At 43.9% G+C, this 25,571-nt stretch overlaps 1 protein-coding gene across 1 annotated transcript in view; it reads right to left on the reverse strand.

The window, feature by feature from the left end:
* The window catches only part of PRR14L (proline rich 14 like), a 61,555-nt gene that overhangs the window by 19,555 nt on the left and 16,429 nt on the right, over positions 1-25,571 (reverse strand). Inside the window, exon 4 of the mRNA XM_027864022.1 lies at positions 10,949-11,006. Within this exon, the coding sequence (XP_027719823.1) occupies positions 10,949-11,006 (58 nt within the window). The remainder of the gene's footprint in view (positions 1-10,948; positions 11,007-25,571) is intronic.

Below are 25,571 nucleotides of genomic sequence, written 5' to 3' on the forward strand. Positions count from 1 at the left end.
TAGAGAGGACAGCAACACAATGAAACTCAATGTCCTGGGGAGAAGTCAGCATCTCCCTCCCTTCTCTGGGGGGCAGAGGAGGAAGAGAAGATCTATGGTTGTAGAACAAGGTGTAGGTCAGTTTCACTGAATGTTGTTTTTCTCTTTTTCTTTGTCTTAAGAAATGGTTTTCCAGGAGAGAGATGGATGAGGTATAGATTATGAAACAGGTAAAACAAAAACAAGAAATAGAAACAAAATGTATTTTTTAAAATGCGTAAACCTGGAAAAAAAATCCCCTGGAGAGAGAAAACCAACTTCTCATTTGTATACTCATTTTTAAAAAAAGGAAACAACTCAGACAACACTGATCACACCACTAGGCAAAAACCCTAAAAATGTCTTAGCTGGTAGGAAAGACTCTGTTTGCCAAAACATTTATTTGTGGCAGCACTTCTAGTGGGAGTAAAAAACTAGCTCACTGGCTAGGGAACTGCTGTAAAATGTGGTAAATGCACGTAATGGAATATTATGATGCCACAAGAAACAATGAATATATTGAATTCAGAGAAACAACTGATGCAGAGCAAAAGAGGCAAAATAATCATTTTTAAAAAGTCACAATATGTACAATGGCCAGGAGAACGTAAAGGAAAAACACTTTCCAAATAACAGCAGGATTCCCTCCCAGCAATGGAGGCATGTGGCTGGCACAAGCCTGCCTCCTCCTAACACAGACCAAGGAAGGAGGTTTAATGGTACGGGCCAGATGCCAGTCTATTTTGTGTTCTCTCTCACATACATATATATATGTGTATATCACTACTGACACACACTCTATACCATTTGAATGTGAGCTCCCTGAGGGCAGGAATCACGTTTTTGCTTTTCTTGGTTTAGTACCTGCCACCGAATATGCTTTTATCAATGCTTGCTTATGTTTCTACTGGCAGTGTGACTGGGACAGGACAGGGAGGTAAAAAAAAGCATCAATAAAACATTTTTAAAAGGCAAGCATACAGTGAAATACAAACGTCATGGGAGAGACAGGAAAAGTATAGCCTAAGTAAACAATCTGCCGAAAACCTACTTCCTACCTACTTCACTGGAACCCCAGAAAAAACCCCTACCACCTGCCATAGGTCCTGGATCTGGCCCAGGCAAAGGGATGGGGAAATGGACATGTCAACAACAAAACCCCTCTGCTCCCTAATGAAAAAGGGAGACTGATGCCTATAGAGAAATGGTGGTGTTGCGGAGTCACCCAACTCTTCCACATCACGTCTGGGATTTTCTCGGCAAAGATTCTGGGGTGGTTGGCCGTTTCCTTCTCCAGGAGGAAAAAGAAGGCATGGTCCCACTGGCAGAGGAGAGCCACGTGGGGAGTGGATGCTGAGGTTCACAAGATGAGAATCCATCCCCAGGAGCAGCCAGGCTCCTCCCAAGGGTACTGCAGGAGGTCAAGGGTGGACCAGGGAAACTGGTTACAAGCACATGCCCACTTCTCAGAGCACTGTGATATTACGGTGGAACAGGCTCTGGACGTGAATCCTGACCCATATTCATAGGCTCTAGGACTCTGGACAAGTCTCTTCACCTTGGGGAGCCTGTTTCTTCATCCATAAAAGGAGGACAATGTCACTTGAATTACACCTCTCTTACCAAGCTCTGGGTGGGAGAAAACCTGTTGGATTCCACATCATGGAAGGGACCCTCCGCGGCCATCTAGCCCAACTCAAACAAAACAAAACGCCAACCCGGGTACACCATGCTTGTAAGTGGCCACCTAGCCTCTGCTTGAAGCCCTCCAAGGAGGGGCAGCCTACCACTGCCTGAGGCTGCCCCAGCCATCTGGAGAAAGCCCTCCGAGGTCAGGAGGTCTGTCCTGAATCCTCCTCTCCCACTCGCTTCCACTGCTCCTAGTTCTGCACTTCAGGGCCCATGGAGCATCAGCTGATCCTCGTGACTAGGTCTAAGGCCTCCAACTTTCTGGTCAGCCTCCACTGACGGCTCTCGTCCAGACCTGAACATCACACTCCCTGTAGGAGTGTGGACTATGGAACCATTCTATCAGAGGCTGAATTTCGATTGTGCTTCCCATCCGGAAAAACAGGGCTAGAAGAGCACCTGGCAATGACACAACAGTGAACTTGAGATCTACCTGGCTGATAAAGGGCAGGACCGCTGAACACTTAAGCAGGAGTGACTTGGATAAAGAAAGGAGGCGATGTTCTTTCTATAAGGGAACACCTCAGTTTAATAAACTAGAATTCATCAAGGGAAAAAAAACCAAATAATAGCTAAGGAGGAGCTGGGTGGCATTATTCAGACTTTCATAAAACCTCTGACAAGGTTATATAACAAAGTCCAGTCCCCATCCCCCACCCAGGATTAACCCACCGTGGGTTTTGGCAGAACTGTTTGTCACGGATAGGAAAACAGCTTAGGGCCTAGGAAACAAAAGGAAGGAATAAATAGGCATTTCTGTGCATGGAAAAATGGCAAGCACGGACTCCCCACAAACCTGGCTTGGTTCAGTATATAAGGGAAAATAAACAACAGATCAGTTACAAGCTAGGGAATGAGTCAGCTCAACAGGCTGCAACAACCAGGTTCAGCCAAATATGGGGCACGTTCAGGAAGGGGAACAGACACAGAAGTGCGGCTAAAGCGACGATGATGATGATAAATAATATAACAGCTAACATTCATATGCTGCTTCCTGTGTGCCAGGCACTGAGATAAATGTTTTACAATGACCACCTTATTGGATCCTCAAAACAACTCTAGGAGGTAGGTGCTATTATTATCCCCATTTTACAGATGAAAATGAGGCAAACAGAGTTTAAGTGACTTGCCCAGGGTCACAAAGCTAGCAACTGTCTGAGGCTGAATTTGCTGTTGAGGAAGAAATCTTATGTTCAGATTTTAAGAGTGAACACAGACACAAGAGAAGCCTTTCTTAGTAGGGCATCTGGAAATGAGTAGGATGTAAAAACGAGAGGCATCAAACAATAAAAAACGAAATGAAAAGAGTGACTATACACTTATTTACCCAAAATGCCAATTTAGGGATCTTTCTAGGTTGAAGGCTCGTTGCTTAACTCAGCATCGGCTATGCAGCCCACCGGAATATGGAGTGTCTTTAGCCAGAAGGTGATGGTAATTTCAGAAATGCCTAATTTCAACAGACGCTATGGGCAAAAGCCAAAGCTAAGGTCAAGAAATGGTTGTCAAGGTGTCTTTGTGAGGGAACCGCTGCTTACTCGGGCATTATTCCATGGTCTGCCCTTTGTCAGACCAGCCCACCAACATTAACCTTTTCAAGTATTGTAACCTAGAACTACACCCCTTCTGCAAATACAACCACATACCACTGTCCAAACCAGAAAAAACTGACCTGAGGTGTATCCTGAACATTCAGAGGTGTTTGCACATTGTCTCTCCCATTAGACTGGGAGCTCCTTGAGGGCAGGAGCTATTTTGGCCTTTCTTTGAATCCCTAGCACTTAGCAGAGTACCTGGCACACAGTAGGTGCTTAATAAAGGCTTGTTAACTTGATAATGCCATTAGTTGTGTTTATATTGGTATTTACTCTTTGGGGTTTCAATAACCGAGACTGGGGCTTATTACTTGGTTTCAGAAATAGATTTTCATGCTCAGAACTTGGAAGAAACTGAGAGCATATGGGTTCAAGGAAATACAAAGGTTTGAATGTACCATCTGTTTCTCTCTCTCATAAACAGTTTTCTGTTCTGTGACCCCACAGTGCAAAAAGTGATTGATAACCAACAAAGAGCATACTTCTGGTGGTCTCAGGGGGTGTTGTTGTCTTACCTTGGCCATTAAATCCAATCCACAATGGACAAGTGGTTATCCAACCTTTTTTTGAATTGTGATTTTAAATTTATCTCTGAAGATTTTTTTAAGTGCTTGACCTTGTTTTAACACTGCCTTTATTTCTGAATACATGTCCTCGCCAACAACCCGCCTTTCCTTTTAATGAAATTTTTAAAAAGAGAAAAAAACAATCTAACATGTCACCTGAGCCCGACACCACATGCAACACCGCACACCAAGAGTTTCCCCACTTCTGCAAAAGGCAGTGCATTTCCTCATCTTTTCTGGGGCCAAAGAGGTCATTAGAGTCACAAAGCATCGTTTCATTTTTTTCGTTCTTGCCCTCCACATTGCTGGCTCCACTGGTTTTCCTTTCTATCAGTTCATCTAAGTCTTCCCGGGCTTTTTAGTCTTCATCACGCTGGTCATTTCTTAGAGCACAGCAACATCCCCTTACATTCACATACCACAATTTGGTCATCCATCCTCACACTTCATTTGCACATCTCTGTTACTTATCTCCTGAGGGGCTGGCACAAACATTTTCGTCTATGGAGCTTTTCTTTCTATCCACACTGAATTTCATCTTACTAGAATCATTACGGGGATGCTAGCGCCAATGGGCAGGCTCCACTGTTGTAAATGCTAGATGCACAGGTTTCACATGGAGGTGCCTGAGAAAGGGGGAAAGACCCCCTTAACCAAAGCTTTTGTAGTCAAATAGTATAAAGCGGAGTGATACCTTTCCATGCATCCTTCTAAAACTTCCGGAAAACAAACAAACCAAAAAAAAGACAAAAGAAATACCTTCAGGTCTAATTTGCAAAGAAGTCATTGGAAATAGATAATGAGGAAGCTCCTGACCCTGGTTTCACTTCCATGCTGCAGCAGGAACTTGAGCTCATTTCTAGGTCAGCCCCGTACACACTCCCCGTCTGGTGGTTGTTCTTCCACAATGGCCAATTGCAATTAGAATAAACTGATTGACTCACAGATGTGCTTTTTTCCTCGCCACCATCTTTTTTGGAGGCAGAGAGGTCAGTGGCCTCATTAACCCCAGATGAATTTGTGGGCGTTATCCTCTTAAATGCCTACAAGCACTTGGCCTCCCCACTCACAGACAAAATTCACGCTCCCCTTTCCCGGCCTCCTGAGGTCACACATGGTCTAACACGGTTTAACACGGCCCACACTCTCAGTGCCTATCTCAGCCCCTACAGACTGAGCCATGGCAGGAAGCTGGCTTGTTTTCCTTGCTGGCCACGAGGCTGTCTGGTCTGGGGAAGCTGCCTGGGAACACCAGTGCACAGAGCACTGGGCCTGGAGGGAAGAAGACCTGGGTTCCAATTCAGCCTCAGACACTCACTAGCTGGGTGGCCCTGAGCCAGTCATTTCACCTCTGATTGCCTCAATTTCCCCATCTGTAAAATGGGAACAATAACAGCATCTCCCTCCCAAGGTTGTTGTGAGGATCAAACAGGTGATACCTACAATGCGCTTAGCACAGTGCCTGGCACACAGTAGGTCCTTAACAAAAGCTATTATCGTTGTTGTTGCCTTGAAGACAGACTGGCTGCGTCCCCACTCAGCGCTCGAGACAAATCCCTAAATTACAGAGAAAGTGCCAGCCTGTCCTAGTGATGAGGAGGTACCCACACCAACATGACCCCAGGCCCATGCCCTGCCCCAAGCACCCAGCACAATCCTCTGCCCACAGGGTGTGTTTTTTCACAGATACTTGTGGAATTAAATGGAATTTGTCAAAGGCTTAGCAGCTATTTCATGAAATTATTTTCCTCCCAGAATAATACAAACTCTGGGGGTGGTACCACAGGGTATAACTCACATCCAAAGGCATTAATGAGGCAAGGAGAAGAATGTTTGGTCTGGAGGCAGGAGGCCTGACTCAGAGGCTGACTGGATGTGGGAGCAAGGGAAAACCACCCCAGCTTTCAGAGCCTCAGTCCACTCACCTGCAAAACGAGGACGTTGCTTCTTGCCTCCTAGGACTGGAGTGAAGAAAAGTTCTTTTACAAAGGTACCATCTCAGCCTTTTGTTTCTGTCTGGATCTACATCCTTGGAAAGACTCCAAAGATTTTCTCCCCTTTTGTCTACGTTTCCCCTCCTCCCCATTTTGTAACACAAAAGGCCGGCTGAGCCACATACACGTATATATGCACAACGGGGACGAAGACGGAACACAGCACAGAGGATGAGATGTAATCAGTGGCTGGCCCACTGTTAGGCTATCCTGGATGAGCTAGGCCCAAAAAGGAGAAGAAAGCAGCCTGGTCTGGGGCTGGGACAATGCTTTCCCGGTCACAAGGTCAGCCACCTGTGCCTGGCAAAAAGGTGGCCTGGGGGGGGGGGGGGGGGAAGAGGCAGCCCCCGCCAGATGGAGTGAATGAGCTGAATTACTTTGCTTGACTCTGTTTATTTGTTGTAAGAGAAGGCTCCTGGGGCAAGGGGAGTGAGTCAGTGGGATGTGTTTGAGATGAAAAAAGAGCATCAGTAAAGTATTAAAAAGTAGAAGAAAAGAAATTCCCAAAGGGACTGACGTGGCAAGTTCATTATTACAATATTAAATATGTATATGTTTTTAAAGAAAAACAAACTACATATGACAAGCTCATGGTTTCAAACAGAATTCTCTTCTGTCCTACACATACATGTGTGTGTGTGTTTATTTTTGCTGATAATTGTTAGATTCAGAATAAAAAAGAGAACTGAAATTTTTAAAAAATGCTCAGCACTTCCAATGATCCCAGATGGCTCACTGCCATGGGAACCTATCTTTCTGACAATTCCACCTCCTAGAGATGCCATGTGGCCGTGACTAATAGGACACCACCAGGCAAGGGACCTCAGGAACAAGAGAATGTCATGGAGCATCACCAATGGTGATGACTTGTGCGAGGTAAGTAGCATGAAGGAAATCATCCCAGGTATGATCACAAGGGGTCAATGAAAGCAGCCAAGCCTCGGGACAGCCTCAAAGGGCCTGGGGAAAGCGCCAGTGGGCAGGCTCCACCAAGGACAGGACTGCATTGGGGTGAGAAGGCACATAAGGATATAATCTGCTCAAATCCACGGAGGTCGTTGGCTCGAGGAAGACGCTCTTCCCCCTCCCCTGTCTCTGTCTGTCTGTCTCACACACACACACACCCCCAATCCTCTTTAACTCCCCATTTAATAAGACCTCTGTTTTAAAGATGATTAGACTGCTGTCTACTCTTAGGGAAGCCTCTGTCCTTCCAGACTGCCCGGAGGCTCACCCAGGCAGGGGATAAGTGATCTTTCAGGGATTCTTCCCTATCCCAGAGTCCATCCCCTTAGGCAGCATCTGAACATGGTTCTTGGGGTTCCACAAATGAATACGTATATTGATTAAGCAGTCACCACATGGAAATCTTTGGAAAATTTGTATTGGTCAGCTTTGGTCATCCAAAAGAAATCTGATTTTGAAATATTGAAAGACCGTCTACACAACTTCTACATGAAGACCACACATGAACCCAAACAGAATCCCTTGGATAAGCTAAACTGTTGATCTGTTGTGGGGTTGGGGCAATAACAAGTCTAAAGGAAAACAGAGAAAAAAACAAAACCAAGCATTGGGAGTAGGTATGGCACTGTGGCTTTATTCAGCATCAAAACACCGCTCTGAATGAGCTAAACCAATGTAAGTTTTCACAAAAAAGAAACGAATATGGCATCCATACATAAGCACTTGACGTCTTCCCCACAATATGTCAGTAAGTATCTCCCCTCCTGAGGCCGCCCTTTTGTCCCGCATCCTCTTCATGGAGTGCATCACCAGGAGCTCTCCCTGATGCTGCTGTCCCTTCCACCCACCCCCCAGCCCCAGTTACACTGGGCTTCATTTATCCCCCAAACCACCATATCCTTGAACCTTGTGAATGGACACTTCAATTCTGGGGAAATGGTGGGAAAGCACAAGGACTTGGTGACAGACGCCCTTGGTTCCAGTATCTGCTCTGCCATGTACTATCTGTGGGAACTTAACTCACTTGGCCTCTCTGGGCCTTGGTTTCCTCCTCTGGAAAATGAGAGAATTGAACTAGATGAGTTCAAAATCCTATGATTCTATGACCCGGAGTCCAGGTTTGATTAAAAAGTATTTTAAGAAATAATGTTATAATAGATCAGATTTACTAAACATCTTCATCGGAAGGGTGAGAAGTAACATAGAGCAGTGACTACAGCCTGAAGTCAGGGAAGACCCGGGCTCAAGTTCGGCCAGGAGCCCATCTGGGCTGGCGGTTGGCCAGCCCCAGCTCTCCAACTCAGAGCGGTCCCTCTGAGTTGCTGCTCAGAGCATCTGGACAGGGGATTCTGGACACCGATGCAATCACAGACCTAGCGCCCTGCCTCCAGGCCCCCCTCAGAAGGAAAGTCCATGAGAGCAGCCTCCTTCAGATGGGCTCTATTCTCCCTCCGGGAGGAAGCAGCAACATCATTGTGAAATCCAGATGCAGAGGGAAAGTAACCATGGGCACCAGGGGCATGGGGTGAGTCAGGCAGGGCCAGGAGAGGCCAGGTGTCCGACACTGCTCGACCAATTAAAGACGGCCATGGGCTAACACATCCTCCTCATGAGCTGCTGCTGCCAGCGGTACTGCCTGAGCAGGCCCAAATCCATGCAGGCCTCAGGGCACGGGGATGGAGGGGGGAGAAAGGAGAGACCCTGAAGCCACAGCTTGCTCTGAGACCACCAGCAGGTCGCTCCAATCCAACAATATTTACTAAAGGCTGGTATGTGCAGTATGTGCGAGGCAGACCTCCTGATGCCTCAGTTGTAAAGCAGGGTTAATTGACATAGCACACGAGAGGTAATTTTGGATCTCAGGAGTCAGGAAGGGAGAACAGCAGAGTGGACAGACAGAGGTCCAGCGTGTAAGGGCGCCAGGTACTGAGAGGGTGATGGCCTGTGGGGGCCAGGCCATGCAGGAAGGGGGCAGCCACTCATACTCCACCGAAAACCACCTCTGGTTCTTGACCTCAGCTTCACTTACAAATGTGACCAGGTACCAGGATGGAAACACTAGCTGGTCACTGGTTTGGACAAGAGGCCCCACTGGATTGCCTGTGACCCCCCAAGGTCAAAGAGCTGCATGTAACATTGTAGATAGGGTGCCAAATTTGGTGCCAGGAACAGCTGATTCCCAATCCCAATGTGACTTTGTCCCAGTGCTCACACAAGCAGAGTGGCAACCCTCCTTCAGAGACTCTTCAGGTCCCCTTCTGGACCCCTACCTCCCGCCTCTTTCCCTTCAGTAACCCCTGGGGAAGTGGGAGCTCAGCTGGGATTCCCTCTCCACTAAACACTTCTGATAAAAGTTTCCATTCTACAGCATTTCCAAGAGAGCCCAGGAAAACGGTTTCAGAAAAGGCAGAGAACTGGTTCCAACCCATGAATGAAAGCTGAGGGAAAAGTGGCCGTGGTCCTAGGGGGAAGAACCCAGCTGGGACAGGCCTCCTGGGGGCCCACAGAGGCCAACTCTGAGGCTCCTGACTAAGGCTCCTCCCAGGAGAAAACTAGGGCCGTGGCTAGCTCAATACAACGACAGCAGAGTCCAGAGTGACCAGATCGTACTAGAGCGGGAGCTACTTGAAGACTGAGTCCAGCCTTACTGTTCTTTGTGCACACAGAACCTAACAAAGTGAGCACAGCAAGAACACTGGAGGACCAAGAGTGACCATCTTCTTAGGGTCTAGGTCTGTAAGGGGCTAAGTGGCATCGAGCTCATGGTCCTCAGCTTAAAACTCAAAACTCCTCGAAGCTGCACAGAAAGTTCCTCCTGCCTGCTGCCCTTCACCACGTAAGCTGGGGAGACCGGGTCCCTCCTCCAGGTGGGTTCACACTGATCACCACCGCCCAGAGGAGACATCCAGCAGGGACCCCCTTCCCTAGACAGATCACCAGTGCGAAGCACAGGACCAAAGGGTCAGGGGGCAGCGGTGGTCCAGAAGGAACTCAATTTCCTAGAGAAGCAGTTCCGATTTAAAAGACGAGTTCATCTGATCCTTCCCACCTCCTTTATTAAGGGCCCACTGTGCACCAGGCCGGTAGCAGGTCCTGAGGGTACAAAGACACAGCATTTCCAGGAGGCGAGGTGCTGCTTTAGTCCCAACACTAATCTTCCAAGCCCATCCTCCTCCTGTGGGAGGCAGGTGACCCCAGGCTGCCCCCCACTCTGCCAGCAGAGTACCAGAAAAGCTCCCGATCTGGGCCCCGGTGATGGGCTGTCACGGGGACCAGCCAGTGGAGGGAGCACAGGGTCACTGCTGAAGAGGAGTACCCAGCAACTCCTCAAACCCTCTGCTGCGGCTAGAGAGGCCGCTATCTCTACCGGTGGAGGGAGCACCAATGTCGCACTGGTAGTGCCCCCCAGGGGACAAAGCACTCACCCCACCACAGCCCCATGAGTCAGTGCACCATCTTCACACAAGAGCTGAGGAAACAGGCAGGGAGACTGGAAGCTGAGGGCAGTGTGCCCATCAAACTGCGGAATGGCGGGTGAATGGGACGGAACACTACTGTACTAGAAAGAAAGGACCAAGGGGAGGGTTTCAGAGAATCCTGGGAAAACTTGTATGAGCCGATGCAGAATGGAGAGCTGTTTATACAGTAACTGCAACACTGTAAAGACTTATTAACTCTGATCTACACAACGCCCCACCACAATTCCAACAGACTCATGATGAACCGTGCTACCTACCTCCCGACAGACGCGACGGCCTCAGAGTGCACGCTGATGCACGTTTTCTTCTACTTCCTTCTTTTCTCCTTTTTTTGGAGGAGGGGGAGGGGGAGGAAGACATGGCTGATGCAGAAATGTTTTTCACGTCTGTACATATTCCTAATGGGCTTTATTTCTCTTTCTTTCACAACGGGTGGAGAAGGGGAGGGAGAGAACGCTTAGAGGTGAAAATAAAGTGATTTTTTATTTTTAGAGGAGAAGTAGAGGGATAAAACAGAAAGCTATTAATCTTTTTTTTTTTTGAAGAAAATTAAAGCTCCAACAAACCCCCCTCTCCATCACAATAGGGAAAATAAGACTAGCCTAGGGGGAGGGAGAAAGCTGGCAGAAATCCGTCCCTACCTGTGCGCTGCGGCTCATCCTCAGAGGGGTTCCCACTCCGCTGCCTCCTGAGGACCACCTAGAGAAAGAGCCATGAGTCAGCTGGGCCTGGAAGTCTTCCTGCAGCCCCACCCCCACCCACTGGGGAAAGGCAGCTCACCCAGAGGCAACAACACCAAGCACAGCCCCTTGTCACTTATCCACACAACCAGCGATCCACTTAATTGTTCAAAAACGAGATAGGGAAAACGCAGTTACCCATGAGGAAGACTGGTTTGTATTCCGTTATGGTTTAATTATTTAACAAGAAAATAGGTGTATACATAAGTGTATACCTAGTAAGCAGGGCACAACGAAAAGAGAACCGGCATTCAAATCAGAAGCCCTGACCTGAAAGCCAAGCCCCTCCTCTTGGAGGCCGGGTGACCCGAGCAATACCTACGGGGATGGGGGCGCCCAGGGAGACCAGCGGCTCGTACTTTTGGAAACTATGGAAAGCGGGTCATCGGTTTTAGAGCTGAACCAGAGATATCTTGTCTGGGAAAAAGACAGAGAAGACTTGTACCACTGGGAACCTCGGTGTGCTAGAGAAAGCCTGACATCCATCCTATCCTGGTGCTTACTGAATCACTGCACTCACTCTACAGAAACAGGAGGTACCCTGGCACAGGAAACAGAGCTGACCGTGGAACTTAGAGACAAGGGTTCAAATCCCACACCTCCCACAGGGACTGCAGGCAAACAAATCCTTCCATCTGAGCTTACTTTCCTGACAAGTAAAATGAGGATGCTGTATGTGGCACCCCTGCACAGAGCTGAGGCTCCACTACGGCCGTGTCTGCCGAATGCTAAGCGGCCTTATGGCCAGCTATTATCATCATCACTAATTACAAATGCAAGGTGGGGACAATGGGGCCTGTGGAAGGGGAGGGTGCCATAGCCAGCTGTGAATTCTGGTAAAGCATGAGGACACGGGAATGGAAGAAAAGAGGAGGTTCAGGGGCAGGAGACAGCTGCCAGGTGGATCACATCAAGCTCCAAGACCTCCAGGGAGACCCTAACCGAGGGCTGAGGACTCTCAGGGAACAAACAGACCAGATTCCTGCTTCAGCAACGAAGTTTCTTTTTCTTCATCTTCTGAATTAGGTCTTCTTTTGCATATTCCTGAAAGAATCTGTTTTAATTTAAACCTTACCACTGGCATAAAATACACTTCTGAAATGTCACATTACTCATCTGTGTTCGGAGAAACCCCTCCTCTGAGCAGGAAAATACCGTTCACAGCTTCCCTCCCCCACCACACACACAAAAAGAGATGAAAGTGCTGCTCTCCATACATAACCTGGCAGCCTCTCTTCCTGCCCCAATTCAACTGCAGACCTTACGTTTATACTCATCTTTGACTCCAGATGACCTTGGACAAGTCACCTCTAGATCTGCTGTGCCACTGATAAAATGAGATTAGACTGGCCATTCCCTGATGGCAGGCAGGGGAGAGAAAGGCACCACTCCATCCCATATGGGTCTCCTAGGCTGGTTCTTTCCACTTGCAGGGGACCTGCCCGCCAGAGAGAAGGCAGCATTCCATTACATGCCAGTCTCCTGGACCATTCCTGTGGGCAGGGAACAGAAAAATGCCATTCCATCCTGCTCCCTCCACCTATCGCCTGGCCTGGCCTACCTGTAAGGAAAGGAGAGAAATAGCATTCCATCAGCTCCCCCAAGTGGTCCCCTCACCCGAGCTGCCTAGCACCCTGAGAGTGAAATCTTACTGATGTTGCAAGACACCTGAACTCATTTGTCAATGACTAGCATATTTCCGCCATCAGACTCCTCCCCACAGCAGGAATTCTGACCCCCTGGTGGGCTGGTTGATTGTTGTCCTTCCTTCTCAAGGAGGACCAAAGTGATATCACTACGCTGGAGTCAAGTTACAGTGCGTCTGATTGGGCTGATTAGACCAAGAGGAGCTCAGAAGGCTCTACCACAGGTTAAATAGTCCACAGGAACTTTCAGGGTGGATTTTCTAAATTGGCGCATCCTCAGGTTTCTTTTGAGCTCCTTCAATTCTGCTCTGCCCATGGAATGGGCATGCCATGCTGGGTGGTCTGTGCCAGCGTCCCTCATATGCCACACAATCAATTCCAAAGTTCTTAAGAGAGACCCTGAGAGTGTCCTTGTATCGCTTTTTCTGACCAACGCATGGTTCTGACTATATTAAATTAAAAAGGTTTTGCACAAACAAAACCAATGCAACCAAGATGAGAAGGAAAACAAAAGTGGGAGACAATTTTTACAGCTAGTGTTTCTGATAAAGGCCTCATTTCTCTACTATATAGAGATCTGAATCAAATCTATCAGTCATTGCCCAACTGATATGAACAGGCAGCTTTCAGATGAAGAAATTAAAGCTATTTATAGTCATATGAAAAAATGCTCTCAATCACTATGAGAAATGCAAATTAAAACAACTCTAAGGTACCTACTCTATCAAATTGGCTAACATGACAAAATAGGAAAAATGATAAATGTTGGGAAAATACGTGGGAAAATTGGAACACTAAGGCATTGCTGGTGGAATTGTGAACTGATTCAAACATTCTGGAGAGAAATTTGGAACTATGCCCAAAGGGCTACAAAACTCTGCATACCCTTTGACCCAGCACTACCACTCCTAGGTCTGTATCCCCAAGAGATCATAAAAAAGTGAAAAGGACCCACATGTCCAAAAACAATTATAGCAGTTCTTTTAGTGGTAGTGAAAAACTGGAAATTGAGGGGCTAAACAAGTTGTGATATATGAATGTAATGGAATACTATTGTTTCATAAGAAATGACACAGTGCCATACCAATCAAACTACCAAAAAATTATTTTAGAGAGTTAGAAAAAATGATAACAAGATTCATGTGGAAGAACAAAAGGTACAGAATATCAAGGGAACTAATAAAAACAAATGCAGGGGAAGGTGGCCAAGCCATTCCAGATCTTAAGTTGTATTATAAAGCAGTAATCATCAAAACTGCTTGGTACTGGCTGAGAAATAGAGTGGTGGATCAGTGGAATAGGTTAGGCATGCAAGGCACAGTAGTCAATGACTATAGTAATCTACTATTTGATAAACCCAAAGACCCCAGCTTCTAGGATAAAAACTCACAATTTGACAAAAACTGCTGGGAAAATTGGAAAAACAGTATGGCAGAAACTAAGCATAGACCAAAAATCTCATACCATATAATAAAATAAAGTAAAAATGCATTCATGATTTAGATATAAAAGCTGATACTGTAAGCAAACTGGGAGAACAAGGAATAGTTTACCTATCAGATTTATGGAGAACAGAAGAATTCATGACCAAACAGGAGATAGAGAACAATACAAAATGCAAAATGGGTAACTTTGATTACATTAAACTGAAAAGTTTTTGCACAAACAAAGCCAATGCATCTAAGATTAGAAGGAAAGTAGAAAACTGGGAAAGAATTTTTACAACCAGTGTCTTTGATAAGGGCCTCATTTCTAAAATATAGAGAGAATTAAGTCAAATTTATAATATAAGTCGCTCCCCAACTGATAAATGGTCACAGGATATAAACAGGCAGTTCTCAGATGAAGAAATTAAAGTCATTTATAGTCCTTTGAAAAAATGCCCTAAATCACTATTGATAGACTTGGCTCTTCTCGGCAATGCAATGATCTAAGACAACTCCAAGGGACTCATGATGGAAAATGCCATCCACCTCCAGAGAAAGAAGTGCGGAGTCTGGATGCAGATTGAAGCAGACTAATTTCTCTCTTTTTTTTCCTCATGGACTTCCCCTTTTGTTCTGATTCTTCTTTCTCAACATGACTAATGTGGAAATATGTTTAATATGATTGTACATGTATAGCCTATATCAGATTGCATGCCATTTTAGGGAAGGGAGGAAAGGAAGGGGGAAAAATTTAGAATTCAAAATCTAACTAAAAATAAACTTAAAAAAAAAAGAAAGGCGGGGCAGCTAGGTGGCGCAGTGGATAGAGCACTGGCTCTGAAGTCAGGAGGACCTGAGTTCAAGTCCGACCTCAGACCAAACACTTGACACTTACTAGCTGTGTGACCCTGGGCAAGTCACTTAACCCCAATTGCCTTTAAAAAAAAAAAAAAAGAAAAGAAAACACTCTGGCTCTGGCATCAGAGGAGCTGGGTTCAAATCCTGCCTTTTATGATGACTACCTTTATGTGACCCTGACTGCCACAGGCTCCTAACAGGCCTCCCTGCCTCAAGTCACTCCCCACTTTAGTCCATGCTGCTGCCAAAATGATTTTTCACTTCCCTACTCAATCAACTCAAGTAGCACATTACTGCTACCAGAAGCAAATTCCTTGGACCATCTTTTCCACTCTTCACAATTTGGCCTCAACCGATCTTTTCGGCCTCATCGGCCTTCCCCCCAACAGGCCGGGATCCAGCGAAAGTGGCCTCTCTCTGCCCTTCCCCCACCAGCACTCCCTCTCTAGCCTCTGTGCCTTTGTCCTGACCATCCCGTGCTGCTTCACCACACAGCTCAAGCACAACCTTCAGAGGCTCAGACGGAGGCCTTGGCTGCTCCCCTGCTCCCCTGCTCGTGCCCTGCCCCTCCCCATCGGCAGGGGAGCTCCTTCTGCACACAAGCTGCTTCATGAGCTGCAGTGGCATATCCAGGGCCTGGCACACAGATGCTCTGTGACTGTCACTGAAGCTGGGCCGTCTGGACCTCACTGGCCTCATCTGGAAAACAACAGGGCGTTTGACTCGATGGCAGCACTACATCTGGGCCGCTCTGACCTCAGAGTGACCAACCTCTCCCCTCGTCACACCCCAAAATTGAGCATGGGACCATCGTCAACCACAAACACACACCTCCTTTCCAATCCACAGAAGAGTAAGCTATCAGTAAGGAACAGGCAGCCTTTGAAAAATGTCCAGTAAAATTTACTCAAGGAGAGTCTTTATCTTTTCTTTCTATTATTAACTTATTCATCCACAAACACAAACATGGCACTACACAAAGGACAGAAAGGGGGCTGAAGAGGAAACCAGGAACTTGGGTTATCTACAATTTGCTTTGGAAAAGGATACATTAAACTGAGTAAAGCAGCAAGGACATTGCACGCTCACCTGAGTCCCCCTGCCATTTCTGATCGCTTCTTTGTTCTGCTCTTATGTCGCCTCTGTTTTCACATCTCCATCACTCCTCAATTCTGAAACTCACACCTAGGTACCTCTGAGCAGACGGGAAGGAGCCCCCATTTGAGGAGGGCACCGAGGCAGTCCCATCACCATTTTCCACCCGGCTGAGCTCTTGAAACTCATCCTTCTGCAAGATGACACCAGCCCTGGAATTCTTACCTCCTGGGCTCCCCCCGGCCCTGTTTGTGGGTGGAGGACTGACACCCAAGGTGTCTTCCTCATCATTTCCCACCCCAGCTACAAGACTCAATCATATCCCTGCACAGGGTATATTTATACCTTTGTCCCTCCCTCACTTTCAGCTTCTTTTTATTGTACTGTCTCTCCCATTAGACCATGTACAACTTCCTTCGTATCCCGACCACAGAGCACAGCACCTGCCCTGAGTTAGGAAGACCCAAATTCAAATCCAGCCTCAGACAGCTATGGGACCCTGGGCAAGTCACTTCACTTTGGCCTACCTCAGTTTCCTCACATGCAAAATGGAGATAACAATAGCACAGGGAAGTTGTGAGGATCAAACGAGATAATAATTGTAAAGTGCTCAGCACAGTACCTAGCACAGAGTAAGCAACATATCAATGCTAGTTATTACTCTTACTATTCTTAATAAACGTTTATAGACTCTGACCATATTCCCACTAACCCACTCACCTCTTCTAAGAATTCCTCTCTTGTATCAAAATGAGTTGAGTCAAGCAAAATAAATCAACACACTGGTCCCATCTCATGCAGCCATTCTAGTATATCACCTCTATGCCAATAGGTGCTTCATTATCAGTTTTCTTAAGCCAATATTTAATCCTGATCGATCAGCTCTCTGAATCCACTTCCCACAACTGGTCCTCAGTAATACTGTTCAAGATTGTGCTCCCTTCACTCTGCATCAATTCATCGAAGTCTTCCCAAGTTTCTCTGAATCCTGCATCATCAGCATTTCTCATGGCACAATAATATCCTATTACAATCATACACCAGAATGTGTTCAGCCATTCCCCAATTGAGGGCCATCCATCCACTCTGTTTCAAGTTCCTTCCTACAACAAAAAGTACTGCTCTATTTTTGTACCCTTTCTTCTCTGCAATCTCTTTGGCTTAGCAGTGAGATTCTTGGGTCAAAGGATAGATATAGTTTAGCGACTTTCTAGACCAACTCATGGTATATCAGTATGCCAAACAGTAACATCTGAGAAATGATATTCCACCCAAGATGACCTGTTTGCCCGAACACAAATGAATGAAGTAAGCAGAGGACTCAAGAGCCCAGTGTGTTGACTATGAAAACAAATATGATTCCGTAGACAAAATATGCCCTTCTTTAGAAGTTCTCTTCTAACAAAATGTTTCCCACACGTACAACAAGACTCCTTTAAAGATAAAGCAAAGATAACCTTATTTACCAAATACAAAAACTTCTGGTCATTAATATCAGGAAAAGTATAAAGCAAGGAAATACATGCTCACTAAAGATGGCTGTCAATATCACGGGGAGAAAGAATGGAGAGTCAAAAATGAAAACAGATTTGGAGTGTACACAGTATCAGCAATATGTATGATGATCAACTGGGAATGACCGCTATTCTCAGCATTACAATGAACTAAGACAATTCTGAGGGAGTCATGATGAAAAATGCTCTCCACCTGCAGAGAAACAACCAATAATATTTTTCTTGGTTGGTGCTCTGTGTGTGTGTGTGTGGGGGGGGGTCTGTATTCTCTTTTACAACATGACTAATATGGAAAAATGTTTTGCATGACTGCACATGTGTTAGCAACCTATATCAAAATGCTTGCCTTGTCAATAAGGAGGGAGAAAAAGGAGGAAGAGAATTTGAAACTCAAAATTTTTTTAAAATAGATGTTAAAATTTTTTTTTACATGTAATTGAAAAAAATAAAGTAATGCAAGAAAATTACAAAAAGAGAATTAACAGTTTGATAAGAGGCACACAAAACACAGAAGAAAATGAATCCTTAAAAATTAGAAATCAGACAAGAGGAAGCTAAAGACTCTACGAGACATCAAAAAAAAATCAAAATAATTAAAAAAAGAAAATGAAACTGACCTCGAAATCAGATTGAATAGAGATAATTTAAGAATAACTAAACTATCTAAAAGTCATGATCAAAAAAAGAGCCTGGACACCATGTTTCAAGAAATTAAAAAGGAAAACTGCTCATTTATCTTAGAACCAGGGAATAAAATAAAAAAAAGACTGCACTGATCACCTCCTGTAAGAGATCCCAAAATGAAAACTCCCAGGGATATTAGTCAAATTCCACAGCTCTCAGGTAAAGGAGAAAATACTGCAAGCAACCAGCAAAGACCATCCAAATACTGTGGAACCACAATAAAACAAAAGAAAACAGACAGCAAAATGGATTAGAAACAGAATCCACCAATGTAATGTGTTGTTTACAAGAGACACACTTGAAACAGAAAGACACACAGGGTTAAAATATGAGGCTTGAGCAGAATCTATTATACTTCAGTTGAAGTCAAAAAGGCAGAGATCTCAAACAAAGCCAAAGTAAAAATAGACCCGATTAAAAGAAATCAGAGAAACTATGTTTTGCTAAAAGATACTACGAACCAAGGCTTCTTAAACTTTTTCCACTAGCGACCCCTTCAAGCGCTTCTTAAACTGCAATAGACGAAGAATAATACTAAACATACATACACCAAATGGCACAGCGTCTAAATTCTTGAAGGAAAAGTTAAATCAATTATAATAGGAAAAAGACAGTAAAACTATGCTAGTGGGTGACCTCAATTTACTCCTCTCAGATCTAGACAAATCTAATCATAAAATAAATAAAGAGATGACTAGAATTTTAGAAAAGTTATATATGAGGGACTTCTGGGGAACACTGAATGGGAATAGAAAGAAGTATATCTTTTTCTCAGGTTTTACATGGCACATTCACAAAAACTGAACATGTATTAGTGCATAAAAAAACCACACAAACATGCAGAAAAGCAGAAATATTAAATGCACCCTTTTCAGATCACAAAGCAACAAAAACTACATTCAATAAAGGGCCTTTGAAACATAGATTAAAAATTAACTGCAAACTAAATAATTCCAAAGAAAGAGTGGGTCAAAGAACAAATCATAAAACCAATCAATAATTTCATTACAGGGAATGTCAAAAACGAGGCAAAAAATATTCCATAATTTGTGGGATGTAACAAAAGTCATACTTAGGGGGATAATTAGTATCGCTCAATCTTTATATCAATAAAAGAAAAAGCAGGTTAATGAATTGGGCATGCAACTAAAAAAACTAGAAGAACAAATTAAAAATCTCCAAAACACCAAAACAGAAATCTGAAAAATGAGAATAAAATGAGGGGGGAAAATAACACTGAATAAAACTAAGAACTGGCTTTATGGGAAAAAGATAAATCATTGGTTAATTTAATTTTAAAAAATAAGATCAAATTACCAATATCAAAAATGAAAAGGAGTGAGTGAATTCATAACCAATGAAGATGAAATTGAAGCAATACTGTGCTAATAAAACTGCCAATATAAATTAAAAAGATATTTTTAAAAATACAATTAAAAGCGGAAATAGAATACTTATGTAACCCTTTCTTAAAAAAAGAAACTGAAAAGGTCATAAATGAGCTCTCTAAGGAAAAAAACAAAAGAAATTCCAGGACCAGATGGATTTACAAATGATTATCTACCAAACACCTGAAGAACAATTAATTCTAATATTACATAAACTATTTGGGGAAAAAAAAAAGGAATCCTATCAAATTTCTCGTATGACATAAATATGGTTTTGATATCTAAACCAGGGAGGGCAAAAACAAAGACGATTATAGACCAATGTCCCTAATAAATACTGATGCAAAAGTTTAAAATAAAAACTAGCAAGTAGATTACAACAATATAACACCAAGATCATATACTATGACAAGGTTGGATTTATACCAGGAATGCATGGCTGGTTCAACATTAGGAAAACTACAAGCATAATTAACCATTTAAATAACAAAAAAAACAGAAAAAGTACATGATTATATCAACAGATGTAGAAAAGGCTTTTGACAAAATAAAACACCCTTTTCCATTAAAAACACTAGAAAGCACAGGAATAAACAGCTTTTCTTAAAATGATAAGTAGTATCTATCTAAAACCCAAAGCAAGCATTATCTGCAATGGAAATAAACTAGAAATCTTTTCAGTCAGAACAGGGTGCAGGAGGATGTCCATCATCACCATTACTATTCCCAATATTGTACTAGAAACGTTAATGATAACAGTAAGACAAGAAAAAGAAATTGAAGGAATAAGAATAGACAACGAGGAAACAAAACTATCACTCTTTGCAGATATGATGTTATATTTAAGGGAACTCAAGAGAAGCGAGTAAAAAACTAGTCAAAACAAGTGATAACTTTAGTAAAGTTGCAGGACATCAAACAAACCCACATAAACCATCAGCATTTTTATATGTTACCAACAAAACCCAGTAAGAAATTATGTTTTGCATGATGTATATGTATAATTGATATCACATTTCTTGCCTCCTCAGTGGATGGGGGAAGAATAGGAGAGAGAGAGAAAATTGAGAATTTTTTTAAATGAATGTTAAAAAAATTTTTTTTTTCAAAAAAGACACAGAAAGAGAAATTCCATTTAAAATAGCTGCAGATGGTATAAAATATTTAGAAGTCTACCTGCCAAGAACACACAAAATATGAACAGAATTACAAAACATTTCTAATGTTAATAAAAGATCTAAACAACTGGAAAAATATAGGTAGGATGAACCAATAAAATAAAAAATGACATTGCTACCTAAATTAATTTTCTTATTCAGTGCTTTGTCAATCAAACTACCAAAGAATAATTTTAAAGAGCTAGAGAAAGAAAATGACAAAATTCATCCTAGAGGAAAAAAAAAGTTAAGAATATCAAGGAAAATATGATGAAAGGGGGCCTAGTAGTACTAGATTTCAAACTAATATATAAAGCAGTAATCACCAAAGCAGTCTAGTACTGGATAAGAAATAAGTGCAGTGGATCAATGGAATAGATTAGGTACACAATATACAGAAGTGAACGACCACAGTTACCTAGTGTTTGGTAAACCCAAATATTCAAGTTACATGGGCAAGAACTCACTATTTGATAAAAACTGCTGGCAAACTGGAAAGCAGTCAGGCAGAAACTAGCAGTACACCAACATTTCACAACATATACACTGCATGTAACAAGAGAAACTCAAAATGGGTTCATAATTTACATATAAAGGGTAGAATCATAAGCAAATTAGGGGAGCATAGAAAAACTACTATTGGAGCTAAGGATAAGGGAAGAGTTCATGACCAAACATGAGATAGGGAGAATGGTTATAAGTAAAATGGATTTGATTACATGAAATTGAAAAGGTTTTGCACAAACGAAATAAATGCTGCTAAGTTAGAAGGAAAGCAGGAAACTGGAAGAAAAAAATTTAGAGCAAGTTTTTCTCATAAAGGTCTCATTTCTCAAATATATAGGGAACTAAGCCAAATTTATAAAATTAAAAAAAAAAGCCATTCCCTTATTGATAAATGGTGAAAGGATATGAACAGGCAGTTTTCAGATTAAGATATCAAAGCTGTCAATAAGCATGTAAAAATGTTGTGGCGGGCAGCTAGGTGGCACAATGGATGGAGTGCCAGCCTTGGAATAAGGAGGACCTGAGTTCAAATCTGGCCTCAGACACTTGAAACTTACTAGCTGTGTGACCCTTGGAAGTCACTTAACCCCAACTGCCTCACCAGAAAAAAAAAAGAAAGAAAGTAAAAAGGAGAAAAAAAAAAGTAAATGATTATCCATGATCCCAGGGGACCAATGATAATGAATGCAATGGGCCTCCAGAAAAAGAGGTGACAGGATAAATATACAGAATAAGAGACCCATTTTTGAATGGTGTCAATATGAGAATTTGTTTAGCTTGACTATGCATATCTGTTAAAAAGGTTTTCTCTTTCTTTTTTGGGGGGGAGGGACGTTTGGCAGGGAATAAACATCGAAATTTACTGAAATAAACATTCAATAAAGAAAAACAAAGAAGAGATTCCTCATAAATGGTGAGGTCTTCTAAAAGCGTTGGTGAATGCATGAGGCCTCAGAACACTGCAGATCCTCCTGGACAAAATCCATTGCCACTTGAGAGGGAAAATCCAACGTATAAAAAATTCCCACAGCCCATATGGACAACCTATAGAACTTGTCCATCTATCTAGATCAAATAAGCATGGCACCTGGACTAGGACCTGGGCTGAGAATTATAGAATTGTACAGGAGAAAGCTAGCAGCCTGGAGAGGCCTAAGGAAATTCCTTTAATGAATTTATTATAGTCGGAAAAATTCATATTTGAGGTTTTTCATGTTAAGGTCCTGAAAGGACTCGCAACAAGTTGAAGTCCAAAGTTAGAAAAATCAGTAAGAAGAGACTTCCAAACGGGAAATGTTTTCCCAATAACTGAAAGTCTCAGAGGGTACGACTGCTGTCTTCAAGTACACCAAGAGCTGCGAGCCTGACAAAGGGATTCGACTTGGTCTGTTTGGCTCCTAAGGACAGAACCAGGAATGATGGTGAGAATCTGCAGAGAAGGTTGAGGTCTGCTATCAGAAAACACTTTCCAACAACAAAACCTTCCTAAAGAAGCACTAGGGGCCTCAAAGCTCAACCATCAGCTGGGCGCCAGCTAAAACAAATGGGAGGTTTCACCTCACACCTAGCAATGTGGCAAGGATGACAGAAGAGTCGGTGCTGGAGAGGCTGTGGAGACCAAACACAATGGCAGGAGAGATTCCTGGTCAGGAATGTATGGAAGTCCATAGCTGCACAGGCCCCTGCCCAGGCTGGAAACTCCGTGAAACTTCTGGATAAATAAAACCCTGTGACAGAGCTCTGTTCCAGAAGAGTCCACTTATAAACGGGCTGATCGTATACTTTAGCTGTCCTCAGGGGTCAAGTCACTGGCTGTCAAACACACTAAATGGCCTCCCCCTCAAGTGCCTTCTTCGCTTTTTGTCCACATATACACGCGTAATTCATAACCAGGATTACAGAAATCACAAGCCCTCTACGTGGGACTTCACAGCTGACAAAGTCCTTCCTTCGCAGCCCACTGTGGGTAGTGTGAGGATTTGTACACTCCTTTTACAAAGGAGCAAACAGGGGCTTCTGCAAGTTGAAGCTCTGTGTCCAATGTGAGGACAGCAGGTGTGTAAGCAAGGTCTCCAGAGTGAGTCCAGTGCCCTTTAGAAAGCTGTTGCTCTCTGAGTTTTACACACCAGGCATTGTCCTATAAAGCCTTCGAACTCAACACCACCTTTCTCTAACCTGGCCTTATATAAGACAAAGACAACAAAAGCCAAAAGAACCAGCCCTGGCAGCACACACAACACAGAACTCACAATGCCTCAGCTCCACCAAGATAAGGAAGTCCTGGTCATCACTCCTCCACAGTAACTTAGCTTGGTCTTGGCGTTTCATCTGAGTTCTAACATCACTGACAGAACAACTGGTTCTCCTTCCTGTACTCTGCACTGGCTCACGCTAATCTTCTCATGTTTCTCTGATGTTTTCTATCACTCTGCCAACTTGACAGGAGTGAAGTGAAAAAAAAAAAACCTCAGCTGTTATATCAAAACTTTTAAAATTTGCATTCCTCTCATTTTCAGTGATATGGAACACCTGTTTCATAGGGCGGTTGCTAGTTTGCATTTCTTCTGAAAATCGTTCCTTCTTTGACCTCAGGTCATCTCTCCACACCACTATTCACCTTTGTATATGTCTCAAACCAACTGGATCTCAAACCAGCAATAAGCCCTCCCCACGCCATCCTGTTTCTCCCATCCAGGGCTCTAGACTGTGCATGTATTACCCCATGCACTTAATATGTTATCATTGCATGAATGAATATATACAGCAAAAGGCAGTAAAACTCAACAAATGATCGAGTAATATCTTAACAAGCCACGCACTGGTGAGGGCACAAAGACAAATACCAAACTATTCCTTCCCTCCAGGCACTGATGGGGGTGTCCCCCCCACCCCAGGGAATAAAGAAGTCAATCAATATTTATTAAGCACCTACTATGTGCAGGCCCTGTGTGAAAGGCTTCACTGGATTCTCATGAAGAAAACCCTGGGAGGGAGGTGCTGCTACTGCCTCCATTTTACATTTGAGGAAACTGAGGCTAGGAGGTAAAGAGACAGATACACAGAAGTCAGAATCAAGCCAGTACAGTGGAACTGTGGAGGACACAAAGAGGCCGATGCCTTGAGAAGAGGCACAGAAGCGAAGCTTCCCCAAAGGCCTCCCTCCAGGAGAAGTATGTGTGCCACTGGTTTGTTGGCTGGCGAGGTGGTAATTCATCCTTCCCACCCACATCAGCAACTTCGGAAGCTTGCAAGAGAGGAAAGCCTTATAGCCACTTAACAACAAAAAAATTAATCCACACAAAATGCTCTCTTACCCACTGCTCCGAGAAAATAACGTTAAGTGTTGCTAGCTTTAAAAGGTCATTTCTTTTTTGTTTTGCTTTAAAGGCAGTGAATGCAGGGGCAGCTGGGTGGCACAGTGGGTAGGGCACCGGCCCTGAAGTCAGGAGGACCTGAGTTCAAATCCAGCCCCAGACCAAACACCTGACACTTACTAGCTGTGGGACCCTGGGGAGGCACTTAAACCCCACCGGCTTAAAAAAAAAAAAAAAAAAAAGAAAGAAAAAAAAACCCGAAAGAACAAACAAACAAAAAAATAAAGGCAGTGAATGCAAAGTTTATGAAAAGGAAAGTCCTCAGGTTTGCTATTTGTCAAATGAGAGCTTAGACAGGACCTCTATGGTCCCTTTTCCAGTTTCTAGGATTCTCTGATTTCTGTTCTTACCTACAATATGTCTGAGGCATGTGATCATTTGATGAGGATAAGGAATGATAAGAGGTTCTAGACTCCAGCAGCCCAAATGTGATCCCCTCTCTAGCAACTGGGAAAGTTTATCAACAAAGAGAAATGGTTGAGACCTCAGGCAGCTGTGGGCCCCTTCATCATTCTGGAGGGCCCTGCAGCCAGGGCTGATCCCAGTGCTCACCTCCTGGGACCCATTCGCATGAGGCAGGTATGGCTCCCACAGCATTCCTGACCGAGAGGCACCCACAATCCAGAGGCCAGCAGAGGGTAGGCCATGGCACCACATGGCACTATGTGCTCCACCAATCCACCTGCCCAGACCACTCCGTCAGTGACCGCAAGTCAGGTCAGAAGCCACACAGGAAACCAATCCAGGATGCACCAGAGTGTGACTCACTTTGCAAAGAAACCTTTGTTAGGGTTGGGGTAGCTGTGTAGACCACCAAGCCTGGTCACAGGGCCTCCAGAAACCAGGGTGGCTGCTGACTGGAGGAGCTTTCTAA

This window comes from Vombatus ursinus, unplaced genomic scaffold, assembly GCF_900497805.2.
Source record: "Vombatus ursinus unplaced genomic scaffold, bare-nosed wombat genome assembly UNPS02001287.1, whole genome shotgun sequence".
Classification (NCBI taxonomy): Eukaryota; Metazoa; Chordata; class Mammalia; order Diprotodontia; family Vombatidae; genus Vombatus; species Vombatus ursinus.